Source organism: Sphaeroforma arctica (assembly GCF_001186125.1).
Source record: "Sphaeroforma arctica JP610 unplaced genomic scaffold supercont1.82, whole genome shotgun sequence".
Taxonomy (NCBI): domain Eukaryota; class Ichthyosporea; order Ichthyophonida; genus Sphaeroforma; species Sphaeroforma arctica.
Genome location: NW_014040476.1, coordinates 23,041 through 38,333, shown reverse-complemented (window position 1 = coordinate 38,333; position 15,293 = coordinate 23,041). Strand labels below are relative to the sequence as shown.

The window sequence follows — 15,293 nt, the reverse complement described above, 5'->3', positions numbered from 1 at the left end:
ATAAATAAATGTATATAATGCGTCATATTTACTTATACACAAACGTAGCTCAAACATGTTTCCTATTTTCGAGCCCATGAACAGCTCCATTCTCCTCCTGACCGGTTTGTGCAATTTTACCTAGCACTATGGCCCAGTGGGAGGTTGCATGTGCCAGCAAACTTGTAATTGGAATTCGTTCAGAGTGAAATTTGTCTCGACGGACACCAACACACGTCAAATGCGATTGAGATTTTACTTGCGACTGTCGTCGTAGCTTTTATCTACATACAGTACATAATAGATACTTAGAATCTAGTATGGTTTGTATTCTAGACGTTGACCCGGTTTCCCATCGTTAACGTTAGGAGGATTGTCTCGCTAACGCCTGATCTTCATTGTATGTATCGAGCGACTGTTGCAGCGATGGCATACCACTAAAAACTATTGTCCAGCCTACACATATTCGAAGTATATTTGAAGTTGCATATAGGCGCGATAAGCGTTTAAAAACATCCATGACTGCATGCAGACATACTACTATGGAGGTATTAAACTATAACGCAAATAGAGGAAAGTGCAGCGATGTTAATGCCATTTATAAGTTTTGAGCATGCACTAGAGAGACAATCTAGGCTACAACCGACTTAGGTATGCACCAAGTCTAATTTGAGCATTTTTCGCAATGATACTGACTCCGGCCTCTTACATTGTGTCCTGTTGCCTGGAAAATTGGTTACAATCTGTCCATTCATTCTGCCTGTACGTACACTAGAGATCCAGCATACACTAAAAGAGCTATGCAAATGTATCACAGTACCCAGAGCCCATATTAGATTGTTTGCTGGAGATGTTGGTGACTACTGACCGAAACGCACAACAATCTTGATCCGTCAAGTGATTTGTGGTATGCGTCATTTGTCAGCTGCATACAGGCGTGCCTACACAGGTACTTCTAATTGTTTATTAAATTCCAACCGGGTTTATTTCTTGCCACCTTTCTTCTTATCTTCCACTGTCGATATGTCGTCCTCATCGATCTCCTACAGGGGTGTGTTATAAGAATCGTTTAATGGCTACATTTACGGATACACACGGCAATCAATCGCCTGAAATAGTATGTTATGAGTATCCATATACACACAGTCACTTGCGTACTTGCACAGCATCATGTATGTATATGCGTGTTAGTTTGCATGAGGGTTTAGAGTCCAGGGCAGCTACTTCAGCTCGTGTCTGTTGACCAACATGTGTAAGTTGGTATAAGCGAGGTCAGGATTGGCACGAACACAAATTGTATGCAGAGGCCCGTGCCTGGATAGAGCATCCTCATCGAGTCACAAATGAACATACGTACTGGATACACCATCTGTGAAGTCCAACACATCCAAATGTGGACTTGAAAGTATCTCTGAGATAGCAGTGTTTTAGTACATTAATACTGATACTCTTAGACGACCAGTCCGAAAAATAATAATACAATTGAAGTGTGTGATCATCGCAACTCTCGTAGGTCGGCGCAGAAGGCATTCGGAAGATTCAGTTCCCACGAACTATACTATTATATCTGTATCAGGTCTGGCACAAAAGCAACACCAAAATAATAATAAAAAACTGGCACGAAAGCAACGCCAAAATAAAAAAAATTGGCACAAAAGCAACGCCAAAATAAAACAAAAGCTAGTGCAAACCACCACCACCACGGCTAGAGACGAGCCACACATACCTCGATAGAAAATGTATGATTCATAGCACAACTAATAATAAACCTAAACCACAGGTATTCGCGTAGTACTCCCAAACCCCTAACTAATCTGAACAGCCTTGGGGATACCGATCTAATTCAGCACCACAACATACCGCCCACTTCTCCGGTAGGAACTCCTCCAGATCAGCGGCCACGTCACCCTGCAGTGTGATCTCATCATCGCCTGTGACTGACGACCCGCAGGCAAACTTGCTGCCCAGCACCTTGCCCGCTTTCTTCAGGTCGATATCTAAGGAATTCAGGGTTTAGCAGAAGGTTGTATATTGAGGACAAGGACAGTATTGCTGGTATGAAAAAGGTAAATTGAATGGACGACATGTGGGTACGCAGGCAGGTTGCACGCATTTACACTCAGCCCTATCCGAGTAATCAGGCACAGCTACGTGATGATTGGTCACAGGGAAGAAATATTAGGTACACTTCATGAGGGATATGATACAATGGCAAGACATCCTTCAATATATTTGCAGGACGAAGGTGTGCAACTGCTACATGCGACCAGGGCTCCCTTACGAGTAGAGCTGCCAGAGCGAATTCACAAGATACCGATTTTGAAATATATATAACAGACAGAGACACAGAGACACAGACACAGACACAGACAGAGACATATATATATATATATATGAGTGTGTGTTAGTGCAATTACCTACCATACGTCTTCAGACCAACAACGACGGTGATGTATTTCCTGCCACCTCGATTTCTTCGCAATAGAGTGATGGCTCGTTTGACGTCGGCTTCTTTCTTGACCTTGGCTAGACCTTTGCCCTTCTTCTTGCTGTCGTCGAGGCTCAGGCCTTCAAGATCAGCTGGAGGTGGGGACGAAGCCAAGTTCGAGACAATGGATAAGGTGTGGTTAATTATAAAATACAATTGGAGGTATTCCTAGTATCTTCTAATAGAGACAATGTAAACGGGACACAACAATACAACCCGTTTCAACCACGTACTTTCCTTGCATTCACCGTATGATACAAAGCACTTCTTACACTCGATCGGCTCGGTTTGTCAACGCGAACAAGCGAGAAAGAGCATGCATGTGCTTGCATCGTGCAGCATATACAGATATAAACTATGGCACACAGCCGAATCATGGGCATGCTGGTACATAGATAATACAACCGTCGGCCCAATAGCCAGCAAATACAACTACACAGACAAACCCAAAGCAAAACACAGCAATACACACAAGCATTGACCAAGATGATGCAGGATCGTTAGACAACCATACACAGGGGTTGGGTAGAGTAAGGTAGTGATAGAAACGTACCGTATAGTTCGTCGTAGAGATCCTCGTTCTTGCTCTGCAGTGCTTCCTTGCACGCTTTGGCGGTGGGACCGAACCCACAGTACTACAATAAGTGATAAAACAAATATCGATATTAGGACAAGTGCATGAACCATTAATAAGGGATAAGGGTTAGTACATCAGCGTTCGTGGAGGTAACATTTTACCTGTAGTGCCATCGCTATGGATATATACGTGTCTATGTGCGGGTATATGGTTTAATTGTCGCATATAATCTTCACAGTGGCATACAAGCAATTTCAGAATTAAGCTCATCTACACACACACACAAATCATGCGGGATTAATTTGATTTATATTCACACACAAATCATCCGGGATTAATTTGATCTACATTCACACACACACACACACACATATATATATATATATATATATACATACACACACACACATATATATATATATATATATATATATATAATACACACACATAATATGTGTATTTGCATAAATATATACATAAATACAAATCCTACATACATGCATCATATATATACATAGATATAATATATATATATAATATATATATATATATATATATATACACACACACACACATATATATATATATATTAATACACATAAGTACGTGTATTTTCATAAATATATACATAGAAACATATCATACATACTTGCCTCATATATATACGTGGATATATAATTAATATATTATATATATATATATATATATATATATTTCAAACAGGTACAATTATAGAAGTAGCTCTGTATTTATATAGAGCTACAATTGAGATATATGTCAATTATGTATGCGTACCATGATAGTAGCCGGCAGAAAAAACCGTTTTCGCACATCAACTGCGATATAAAAGGCTATTTCGATCTAAACTGATTACAAATGCTTGCCATAAACACAGCTGTGCAAGTGATTCTCAGAGTCATACATAATCCACCAAACATACCTCCGGAGGCACGGAGCACACAGTGCAGTAGTACACGTCCACAGTCATTTTTATTATGGTATCTATATAGAAATGTATATATATATATATACTAAAAGTTCAATGTGTACAGCTACGCGTCTGTATATATATATATATATTGCCAATAACCTATGTTTAAATACCCGCCAACAGCTACGCACAAGCCACCAGGCAGTTAGTGTCGGCATTCCTAAATCCTCTAGTCTAGAGTCAGCAGAGTAATCGGACGTCTAAAAAATGGCGTGTGAACGATAATATACGACAAATATACGACAAATATACGACATATAGATTTCGATCAAGTTTCAAATCAGTCCGTTTGTCCGATTTATGCCGCTCAAATTATATATAACGGACGTATAATATGTACTCTGTATTTAGAAAACACGGCATCACGATGTAAAAATATACAAAACCGATGATGTATATACAAAACCGACAAACAATTTGCACACAGACAACTGACACAGACTGTGCTATTTTGAATTGTGCATGTGTGCTGCTATCGTACTAACCCCTGTGTTTAGTTTGCGCTATCTCTGTGTGGTTATCGCAGGCTGCAGCTAGTGTACACAGAAGATAGAATAGTTTACGCTAACAACTTCTTTAATCTATCCTATATAGCTATCAATATCGCGTCAATGCCAACACCCATCCAAGTCCTGATTATACACCATGCCGCCTACTAAGGAGATACTGCTGTACACTAATATCATGCGAGAATTTCTCAAGTGGTATAACAAGGAGCACAACTGGGATCAATATGAAGACTTTCATAAGATTGACAAGAGCTTATTCAAAGACATCACACCCGAGAAACTCGTAACATACATGAAGATACTTGCATATGGCATCCCAAACCCCGGCCCAGAAGATATTCCTACTGGGCAAGGAGAAACGGGACTTTTATTTGTGAAGCGAGCAATCTCGTACTTCTTACCGGACGCCAATAAGGATTGGGATGCTGACACACGTACCGGAAATCCAGCACGTGCGAAACCGGTGGATCAGCTGATTCGGGTTGCTGGGATGAATGAGCCGAGCGCAGAGAGCATACAGTTGATTAAACGACAGTTGAGTACTTTTTCCATGGAGATCATGGCGTTGCAGAGGACTATCTTTGATAGCAACCAGAAACACAGACACGATTCAAAGCATCTGGAGTTGCTAGTGGACAAGACTCGGGTGGAATTGATGCAAGAGATGCTGAATTTGAGTAAGCAAAGACATGGAATGAGTGGGATGAATACGAATGGGATTGGAATGTCATCTAACGGGAAGGGTAATGAGGCCAATACAGGTGGTAGTGATAGCTACGCATATGGGGAATACGAGTATGGCCAGGAAGTCACACCTGTTGAGGAGGAGTATACTACCAATAGCAGTACTGCTATTGATGGCAACAACCGAAACAAGAACAAGAACGCCACTTCTACGACGCAAGACGTGATGGCGCTTAGCAACCACGCTAGCACCAACACAAGCCATGCGTACGGTAATGACTACTCATACAACGGCGGATCTACTGTGTATAGTAACAAGGCTCCACAGCAATACGGAGCCAGCAGTATGCAGGTATCCACTTTCCCCGGCTCGTCTAACGAATTCATTGGCAACGCCCAACTGTCATCCAAGCCAAAAACACTAGCCAGTCTATGGGAAGAGTATGAGATTGGAATTGGCACAAACAAAGCGGCCAGGGAGTTCACCCAGAAAGAGCGGGGGAGTGTGAGGAAAACGTATAGTTTTAGAAACTCATTCTGGAAGGCTATGGAGACGGTGATGGGGCGTGGGAATTCGGTGGAAGAAGCGATGCAGAAAATCCAAATAGCGTATGGCGAAAATGCTTCTGTGACTGCTGTGTGTCGGGCCATCTCCAGAGATAAGGACTTATCACGTGTGTTGTCACCACCGTAAGTACCGCAACAATAAACGCGAAGAGCACTGCGCTTATATGTGGGAACTCAGCATGCGGCTTTACTTACAGATTGACGAGTACTTCGATACTGCATGTGTAGGTATACAAGCGGTAGGTCGGTGGGAACTATAGTATACCGGGCTGTACAGGAGACGCATCAACCGACAACGGTGACTACCGTATGCAAAGTTTGTCTACAATCATGGTAGTTTGCTATGTGACCGCATAATCTATCTGGATAGTTATTGACGAGGTGTCCTTGACTATGCCCGTTACCGCCTAAAAAATCGTTGGACATATATATATATGTATATATATATATAGATGAGCTATCGGAGTTAATGGAAGACAACGGTTGTACTTGAAACCAGTCAACAGGAGTACCACCTCAATATCATAGCGACATATTTGTCGTAGCCACTCTGCAAGGGTAGCAGTTGGCACAGGAACTTTGCTGGCTCTGAAGTTACCCCGCCAGAAACAAGGTACATATATTTATAAACCAGGTAATAATATTAACGAAGCCTTGATTTTGGTTAAGTCGTTCGCTGTTCTATTGTGAGTGGTCTGATTCGATAGCAGACGTCACAGACAAGGTTATCAGAAGTTGAAAAGGGGTCCTCCACGATCAGGCATATCGTCTCTTGAGCCATAAGTGTATTAGAAGTGGCCGTTGTTCGATCTACCCAAAGTAGCATATGATTGTTATTCTGTGCACAAGTCCTTCCAACATTTCATATTTACGGAAGATGATTTGTGAGTGTTTCAATTGGTTGTATTTCGCTTATACTCAAGTACGACATTTGAAGTACATAACCATCCCTCTTAACGATTGTAGTAGGACGCGCGAGAGTGCAATTTACCGAAAGTTCTGTACGCTCTCGAAGTCGGATATATGGTAGCAGCGTAAACGTTGCTTGGCCTATAGTTCAGCTTTCATCAGGCGCATTAAGAATCAGGGCCATTGCGTCAACGAAGCAGAGCATCGCCATGCTTGAATGCATACCAAATTGATACACATGAATCAAAATCTGATACGAGCCCTTGCAAAATGATTTGACGCATATACTGAGTTTTAGTGTGTATACTATGTCATGTCCTAGGCCCCTGTATTCGACCCTAAAACAAAGTGCAACGAGCGCATGACAGGTATTCAAAGACACTTTTAACCACGCAGCTGGTTGTGGTGGTAGATCACAGCCTGGACATACTAGCTGTAGACAATCTGTACGCAATGCAACCTGTCGATACGTGAGGTGTCCATTCTTGATCTGTCTCGCTCGTTTGACGCAGCAGCGTCGAATGTGCCATGAATGCGTAGTAGGTAAAAAATATGGAGGATATATATAGACCGCGCTAGGGCCACGTTGAGTAAATGTATGGATTGAAAAAGCTCGAGCTTGAGAATCGATTGTCAATATCGGCAAAGTTGCAGTTGTCAAAATTATTAGGATTGGCAGAAAAAAATCCTGATCTGCTATATACACACAGCGGTAGTGCGTCCTCGACAGTAACAACAAATTAACGATGGGCTCCCGGAACTCTGAAATTCAGCAGCAACGGCTATAGTCTAAATAGCCATGATCAGGTCATGCGATTGGCATGGTAGAAAATCAACCGGTCGTTGGATATAAGTCGAGGCGCATGGATCGTAGCGTTCATAGACAGAGTATCCATAAACCTCATGCTCGGGAGTATGAAATTAGTGCTGCGCGCATCGGATCGAGAGAAGAGAATTGCCCATTTCTTCGAAGAAACTCGGAGGATATCTGGCAAGCCATACATACAGCTCCACGTGAGAAAACTGAACATAATGTGCACACATGGCAGCAGGAGTAAGGCTTTGTTCTTTCTAATTTCTCGACGACCACTAACAAGTCAAATTGACATGACATCCCCAGTGCATCTGAGCGTACGAGATTTAATTTGGAGCTATCAACGGGTGGCCAGGCCATCAGTCACTCTGTGAGTATTGACACCTTATAAACAATAACATACATGCTAGATAGTGATGGCATGGTTTAACCCTCACAACACAGCAAACTGTTACATAGGCGGGACTCCATTAAAATTACTTTGGTACACAGGGCACTGCTAATGCGACACACCTACGATAAAAAAATAAGCTACTAGGCATTGCCATATTAAACGCAGACATGGTTCAGTTCATATTATTTTAGCGTGGTTAAGAACTCGACTACATTTGTCCCGCATATTTTGTTGAAATGCTGGCCGACCTGCCGAACATACACGCAGCGCAGCAGTCTAATATATCGCCAACTAGTACAACCAGTCATTAATACAACTGTCACTCTCCTTTGGCTCTTTGGAGTTCAGTGTCATCCATGTTAAATGAGTTTGCAGCCGGGAGAAAAATAGCTGTCGCAGAGAGAGCAGGCAGATGATTCTATGATTTGAGGAGTCTTTCACGTCTGGCACCAACAAGAAAGAACTGTCCTTTAGATTCTCCGCAATTACAGTGATGCATCTTTTTCGGTCACTTCAATAATCTTTTGAAAGGGAATGAAGAATAAACATGTCTGAGTAATGTGAATTCGCGTTTATAAATATATCATTCCATGCATACGTGTTATCTAAATAAACATGATATAATTTATATAAATATATATATAGATATACATACATACATATATATATATATGAATATAAGGACATTATATATATATACATATACCCATATACCCACACCCACATATATATATATATATATACTCGAACACTCACAGACACAGACATATATAATAAATATAGTTATATCTACATATACATACATATATATATATATAGATACATGTCAATATATTCCACGATAGACACATGTCAACATAATAAAAAAGATTCGGGGTCAAGAAAATGGAAATTGTAATCATGAATATGGAGTATGTGATTCCAATGCAAGCTCCGACATCTCCCCGAGCACGTATGCACAAACTAAATCAGATCCTGCTTATAACCACTGCATGCAATCTAAGCGATCAGCCTACACACCAGTCGTCAACAACATAACCATACACAATCAAGCACACACATGCCACGTGCGAGCCATAACGGAAGCTCAGCACAAGCAGGTGTATCCTTGCTTGTTCGCGTATGCATGCAGCTAACAACGAGTACAAGCGATACGACTCAGAGCGGCAAGTGAAGTAGGAATGATAATTTGTGCAGCATACCACAGCGAATGTACCGAGCTTCAACCGGGACCCATACCAGCCATTCAAACCTTTTACAGTTCTCATCATCCCCCGAATCTTGGAGAGCAAAAACAATCAAAACTAGTACAGCCAGTATAACCCTGGGACAGCCAACAAAAAATACACAAAATTAAAGGTAATATAATATACTACAACAGATGACAAGTGAAGCTGCGTTAACGTATATGCTCTAGTTAACAAAAATCCATTCGTATTCTTGTATATCACAAGCGAGTAAGGTGCTTATATATTTTTATTGCAAACTTGATTCACAAAACAAATACAATACAAATCTTTGACACTTATCATAACGCATACCAGTAACTTCAAGATATCAAACCGGCGGTATATTATTGTGAAGAATCGAGCATTCTACACCGACACAATTAACAACAATAACAATAATTTAACAGATGTGATTTTAGATCACTCGAGCGAAGTCGCTCGTTTGGATATTTACAAACATATAGATACAGCTAGACACAAAATTGACATTTAATCTACAACATGTTCTATAAGAAACTTGTTTGCAATACAAACCTCCAAACGCAGACGGATGCCAGTGCCAACCCGTTGTCCATCTTAACTCGATGATCATGAAGTGGCTTTATCGCGGGAATATAACTTCCACAGTCAGAAGAAATAATATTGACCCAATCATGTGAAGTATTGTGTCGCTCTCAATAGCTGGAATCATTCGTAGTCAATCCATGATGTTGACTCAATTGTGGTGTATGTATAGCACTAGACCTTCAAAAGGAGTGTAAACCCCTATGAACATCGTAATCTTTGCTAGAGAGCTTTCTACTGTTCGCGAGTGGGCCCAAGCGCTTCACCTTCTTTTCCATTTCACAATGAGAAGTTTTACATCGTAAACGGATCATGCTTGCCGTCATACTCCTCTATATATAGTGCTCGATCAAATCGTTGCCGTAGATACCCAAAATTCAATTGCAGAACTTCCTCATAAAACAGCGACGTCCGATGTCTACAATAGTGTCCACAAATATAGGACTCCGACACGCATAAGGCACGCTGTGACAGGCTAACATCTTTGGTTTCGTGATATGAAGCTATTTTTAAGACGTAGTTCTACGTACGTATGCATCTTTAGTAGTGATAATTATCACGGCCTCTGGATTAGTATAGCCTTGTTCAATTTAGAATTTAGACGAAGGCTAAATGGGATTAGGTCTTGTGCAGAAATCACACGGGGGGAAATCAAAAATCTAACTTAGACAATCATTTTTGTATTTATTTACCTATCGTGTGAACTGGGAAAGTGTGGAGTCTGTGGAGTGTTTTCAGGTCACTCCTCTTGCTGACGGTGTGGAGTTTGAAATCCAAAATCGGGTATTTATTCGAAATAAATAAATATCAATTTGTATATATAGTCGGGGAAAAACCCTGCATTTTTTATAGGTTTAGAAAAATGATGACTAATAGTCACATACATGCGCGCGGCAGCCGCTGATAATATTTTGCTCCATTGATGTTGGTATCACTTTATTGTCCCAAAATGCTCCACAGTCCACAGTTTCACACTCCACCACCTGAAGTCTGCTGAAGACTGAAGTCCTGAAATCCTAAAATGAAAAGTATTTTCGGCCAAAATACATTGTACAATAAACAATTAGGAAGGGATAGAAAATACAAATTGGCTTGAATTTGATTGAAAATCATGACGCGCCTTTTTCAAGATTTCTGCTCGTATTGTGGGACATACGACAATCTTGCTACCGATATATTTATGAATATTTACTATTCCGCATAGATATGCCCTATTCCGAATGCACATATACTGGATTAACCGTGTATATGCAAGTAAATCGTCGGATGGTACCTACAAGTGCAAACTAGGTCCCTCTTGTGTATAATTATGTGCTGATTAAGCTGCCACAGTGTGTATCGGTGTGCCTGGTTGCGCTATTACAAGGACACCACCCCAATCCAGTGTTTGATACTTATTACTGAGCTCTCTGTACTATTGTTTTAAAGGAACATTCATACCTTTACATCAATCGAAAAACACATGCACAAAAATATATTTATATATATATATATTATCCGACTACAACCATCATCGATATGAGCACAAGCACGAGCTCGCTTGCAGAGTATGGGGGAGTGGTGGACATGGAGATACATACGGATTCACAATCGCCCTCGAAAGCACACCACACGGAGAATATATATAGTGTGTCAGATGTAGGAACTCACTACTCTCACAGTAGTGCACACCGAACACTACACGGGAATAACAACACACCCATACATACAGACACATATAACGCTATGGGTGGTGGTATACGTACGCAACAAGCACAAGCACAGCATGGAACACAACCTAGTGATGTATTCAGATTTGGTGCTCAACCAAATGCACCACCGGTGTTTGTTTTCGGACAGAACATCTCTACGTCTGTGAAACCTAGTCAAGCTGCGACGAATACGAATTTGACTGCAAAACCGGTTTATAGTCCGGGTGCAGCATTTGGGTCCGATCGCACGAACACAATACCGCCAACAGATAGAGGGTCACATTCAGGCGTCAATATGAGTGCGAAGATTAACATCAAACCTGTGTTGAAGAGCCATGTAAACACACACACACCACAGAACACAACAAACGTACGGGTGGGCGATGAAACAACGCCTATCAATAATGCGAACACAACTAGTAATGGAGTTGGTGGGAGCGTTTCTGAGGGGTTCGGGTTATTCGGTCCGGCGGCTACCACACCAGCGAGGAGCCACAATAGTAGCGGGACTCGCGAGAGAGTACGACCAGTCAGTGCTAAAAAGCCCACACACCAACCCAAGTACATCATCATAGACAGTGATAGTGATGCAGGGGTAGGTGGACAGGGAAGTAGTGTGAACACTGGGCCGAATGCTGAATATGCTTGCAGAGACACGAGTGCACCATCACACACAAGTGGAATGAACAGTAGATATGGAAAGCCACGCGTAAGTGGAGAGGGTGTGAGGAAATCGAATGTAAATGCGAATGCGAATGCGAATGCGAATGCGAATGCGAATGCGAATGCGAATGCGAGTGCGAATGCGAATGTGGATACACGCGCATCGGGACTAAGCAGTCCTCCAGAATTGTGTGTTAGGACTCAGGCACTGGGTAATGTGTATGTGTCCGGTAGTAAAAGTCAGAAAAATCGGGACAAAGCGGTACCGAAGGCCGCTGTCACGGAGTATATCAATCTGATAAGTAGCGAGGAAGAGGAGCTGGGTAATGCAACGTTTGCGCAGAATAAACAAACACCGCCAAAGGGACCACATACGTTACACACACCTGCACGGCCGCAGGCAAAGCCTTCACCACGCACACAAGTGCACCTGCACGCACGTGCGCAGAATATGCATCAGCAGGCACAAGAATTACAGGCATCGGAACGACAGGAAAAGCTCATGAGAGAGAAACAGCGTGAGCGGCAACAACAACAACAACAACAACAACAACAGCAAACACAACAAACACAACAACAAAAGCAAGCTCAGCAACGTACCACCACCTTACACGGACCTTCATATGCACACATACCCGCCCCTGCAAGCGCCTCAAGGAACGAACCAAGATCACCCGAGCACACAGACGCTGAGGTGCCTGTGCCTGTGCTAACACCGCAGACGGAGAGTATACGGAGTGCTCTGTACTCGTCATCCAAGAAACCTCGGCGAAGTACGAGCGATACATCGGAAGACGCGGGTATGAAGCACGCGCAAAGCGGGACGAATAACGGGACGCACATGGAGCTGAGCCAGGACGGTGATGTATCGACTGTGACGGATATGGATGAGCATGTGGTTGCTACTGAGGCACAGGAGGGTGCGAGGCAGAGTTCGGGGAGTGCCAATCCCCAGATGCACGTGCACAGATCTAGGCGTAGGCCAGGGCATAGGGGTGTACCAAGCACTAGGAAAGCACAAACACACCCCAGTCAGCCAACTCAGTCACCCAACCAGCAGCCACACGGGCATACAGAACACACACGTGTACACAACGCACATAGACACGTGGAGAGCGGGCAAACAGGGCGCAATCAAACACAGAAACATACTACTGCCCCTACACCGTCTGCGGCTGGTACATCCCGCACAACGTCAAAGTCACCTACAGATGGGCCGCGTGATAGGAAATCATCGCAACCTTTGGTGGAGGGCGAAGCTCTCGCGTTCAACTTCGCAACGCTGTTTCAGGGTGCGCCGGTAAAGTTCGGTGCTAGTTCGCCAATGAAGTTCGGTGCTAGTTCGCCAATGAAGATCGGTGCTAGTTCGCCAATGAAGTTCGGTACTACTGCGGCATCCCCCGCCGCGTATGCAGAGCCGAATGCCACAGATACTCCACGGTTTGACGCTACGAAGGAACAGAATGCTGGTAATGGTCAAGCAGGTGTTGGCAAGGATGCGTCTGAAGCTGGGAAAAGTAGTAGTAGCTTTGGTGTAGTGAATGCAGGCTTGCCTTCCGGGGTGTTTCGATTTGGTGCTAGCGAGCCATCCCCTGGCGCGTTCAGCGGCGCAAATACACAAACACGTGGAGTCAGTGAACACCTACCAAGCAAGAAAGGCGCACCCGTGCAGGGAAGCACTGATGTGCCACAGTCGCCTAGTGCACACACGCGGGGCGTTGGTACGGGCCCATTCGGAAACAGTTCTGAATCACAGGACAAGAACGTTCGGGCAGGGCAAAGAACGCCCCTCGGTGGCGGTGTGAATAGTGGTGCCTCCACACCACACACTGCTACACCCGCATCGTTTGGGGTGGAGGGTGCGTTTGAACGGACTGAGACTGGGACAGCCTTGAGTGGCGAGGAGTATAGCGCACATGAGGAGGCACGTACAGCCATGCCTGCACACGCACCGGCACAGGCACAACAAAGTATGCAGGGAGAAACTAGCCGATTTGGCAGAGATGATTTTGTTCTGAACGGTGAAACGCAGGCGCATGCTGAGCCACACACACGTACAAGCACGGATACACATATGGATAGCGCAGACACACACATGTACAGTACACAAGCACACACGCAGCCTACGCTGCCGACAGTGCCGGCAGAGGGAAGTTCGGTACCTGATAGAGATAGCGCGGCTAACGTGATGGATGTACACTGCACATCGAATACGAACACGTCGTGTCTGGATGGCCTCGAGAAGTTGAGTGTAGCCGACAGCTCTGTGAGCGGGGCTGAGGAATCGACGATGGGTATGGAGGATGATATCTCATCGAGGCATATGCAGAGTGCGCTGGATTTACAGGACAAGGAGGGTAACACCGCCGAGAGTGGCAGCACGTCACAAAGTGGACTATTATTAAGTAGTGTGCACGGACAGCAAGAGCCAGCTCATACACACGGACTAGCACAGCCAGACAACGCAAGTGCGTCCAGTCTGAGTGTCTTCAGCCACGGCTATGGAGCCTCTCCACGCAATCGCACACACACACACACCCACATGCGCAAGCACAAGCACGTCCGCCACCAGTACTGGCGCATGCTTCAGAAGCGAGACGACACGATGGAGAAGTGTCCGTATGTGACGGAGAAGCGGGCTTTGGGACGCACCCAGTTCATGGCTCAGGACTACCAAGGTGCGATTGTGGCGTATTCGGAAGCCATTGAGCACATTGAAATGGAGGATCCATCCGTGGCTGCCGATACTGACGAGCTGAGCGTTTTTGTATGTGCATTAGTTGGCCTTCTGTTGTTTATTCATTAGCATATAAGTATATACTCTATTACGGATATAATTGTTGACGGGTTATATACATATCAGTCTGCTTGGGTATGTAAGCAATTGAGCACGTAGACACTGAGGAAACATCGTTGGCTGCTGATGAACTGAGCTGCCGATGTTTCCTGTTGGCTGTATATCAGCATACATGCATATATTCTTTCGCGGATGCATATATTCATATCTGCCTGTGTGAGTATATCAAGCTGTGTGTACACTTCCCTTCTGTCTGGCAACGTTGTCTTATTGTAGATATGATCGTTTTATGTATTTTTCTTCATTGTTGACGTATTATACATGTAATTCTGTACGTATTTTTGATTTCGTACTGGTTCAGTGTGATGCAATTGGACTAAGATGCAACATGGTGCGAGAAATTATATATATATATATATATATGTATATATATACAT

The 15,293-nt window shown here is 43.5% G+C and overlaps 3 protein-coding genes across 3 annotated transcripts; 2 read left to right on the top strand and 1 right to left on the bottom strand.

Moving 5' to 3' along the window:
• Window positions 1–835: 835 nt before the first annotated feature.
• Window positions 836–4,103, bottom strand: SARC_01930 (hypothetical protein). The gene is made up of 5 exons (XM_014304319.1): window positions 3,985–4,103; window positions 3,021–3,102; window positions 2,401–2,559; window positions 1,840–1,976; window positions 836–1,022 (listed from the first exon to the last, which is right to left on the bottom strand). Exons 1-5 carry the CDS (start codon window positions 4,030–4,032, stop codon window positions 963–965), a joined length of 486 nt encoding a protein of 161 aa, XP_014159794.1. The 5' UTR covers window positions 4,033–4,103; the 3' UTR covers window positions 836–962.
• A 361-nt stretch (window positions 4,104–4,464) lies between these two features.
• Window positions 4,465–6,429, top strand: SARC_01929 (hypothetical protein). The gene has a single exon (XM_014304318.1). The coding sequence runs from the start codon at window positions 4,681–4,683 to the stop codon at window positions 5,920–5,922; it is 1,242 nt and encodes a 413-aa protein (XP_014159793.1). The 5' UTR covers window positions 4,465–4,680; the 3' UTR covers window positions 5,923–6,429.
• Window positions 6,430–10,974: 4,545 nt separating this feature from the next.
• Window positions 10,975–14,865, top strand: SARC_01928 (hypothetical protein; the record flags this gene model as incomplete). Its single annotated transcript, XM_014304317.1, has 1 exon — window positions 10,975–14,865. The coding sequence occupies exon 1, from the start codon at window positions 11,224–11,226 to the stop codon at window positions 14,863–14,865; it is 3,642 nt and encodes a 1,213-aa protein (XP_014159792.1). The 5' UTR covers window positions 10,975–11,223.
• Between the last annotated feature and the right edge of the window lie 428 nt (window positions 14,866–15,293).

Coding starts and splice junctions, on each gene's coding strand:
- SARC_01929 (XM_014304318.1), top strand. CDS start 4,681: ATGCCGCCTACTAAGGAGATACTGCTGTACACTAATATCATGCGAGAA.
- SARC_01930 (XM_014304319.1), bottom strand. CDS start 4,032: ATGACTGTGGACGTGTACTACTGCACTGTGTGCTCCGTGCCTCCGGAG. Junction 3,103..3,984: donor TGTGCTCCGTGCCTCCGGAG/GTATGTTTGGTG, acceptor CACTTATTGTAG/TACTGTGGGTTCGGTCCCAC. Junction 2,560..3,020: donor TCTCTACGACGAACTATACG/GTACGTTTCTAT, acceptor CCCCACCTCCAG/CTGATCTTGAAGGCCTGAGC.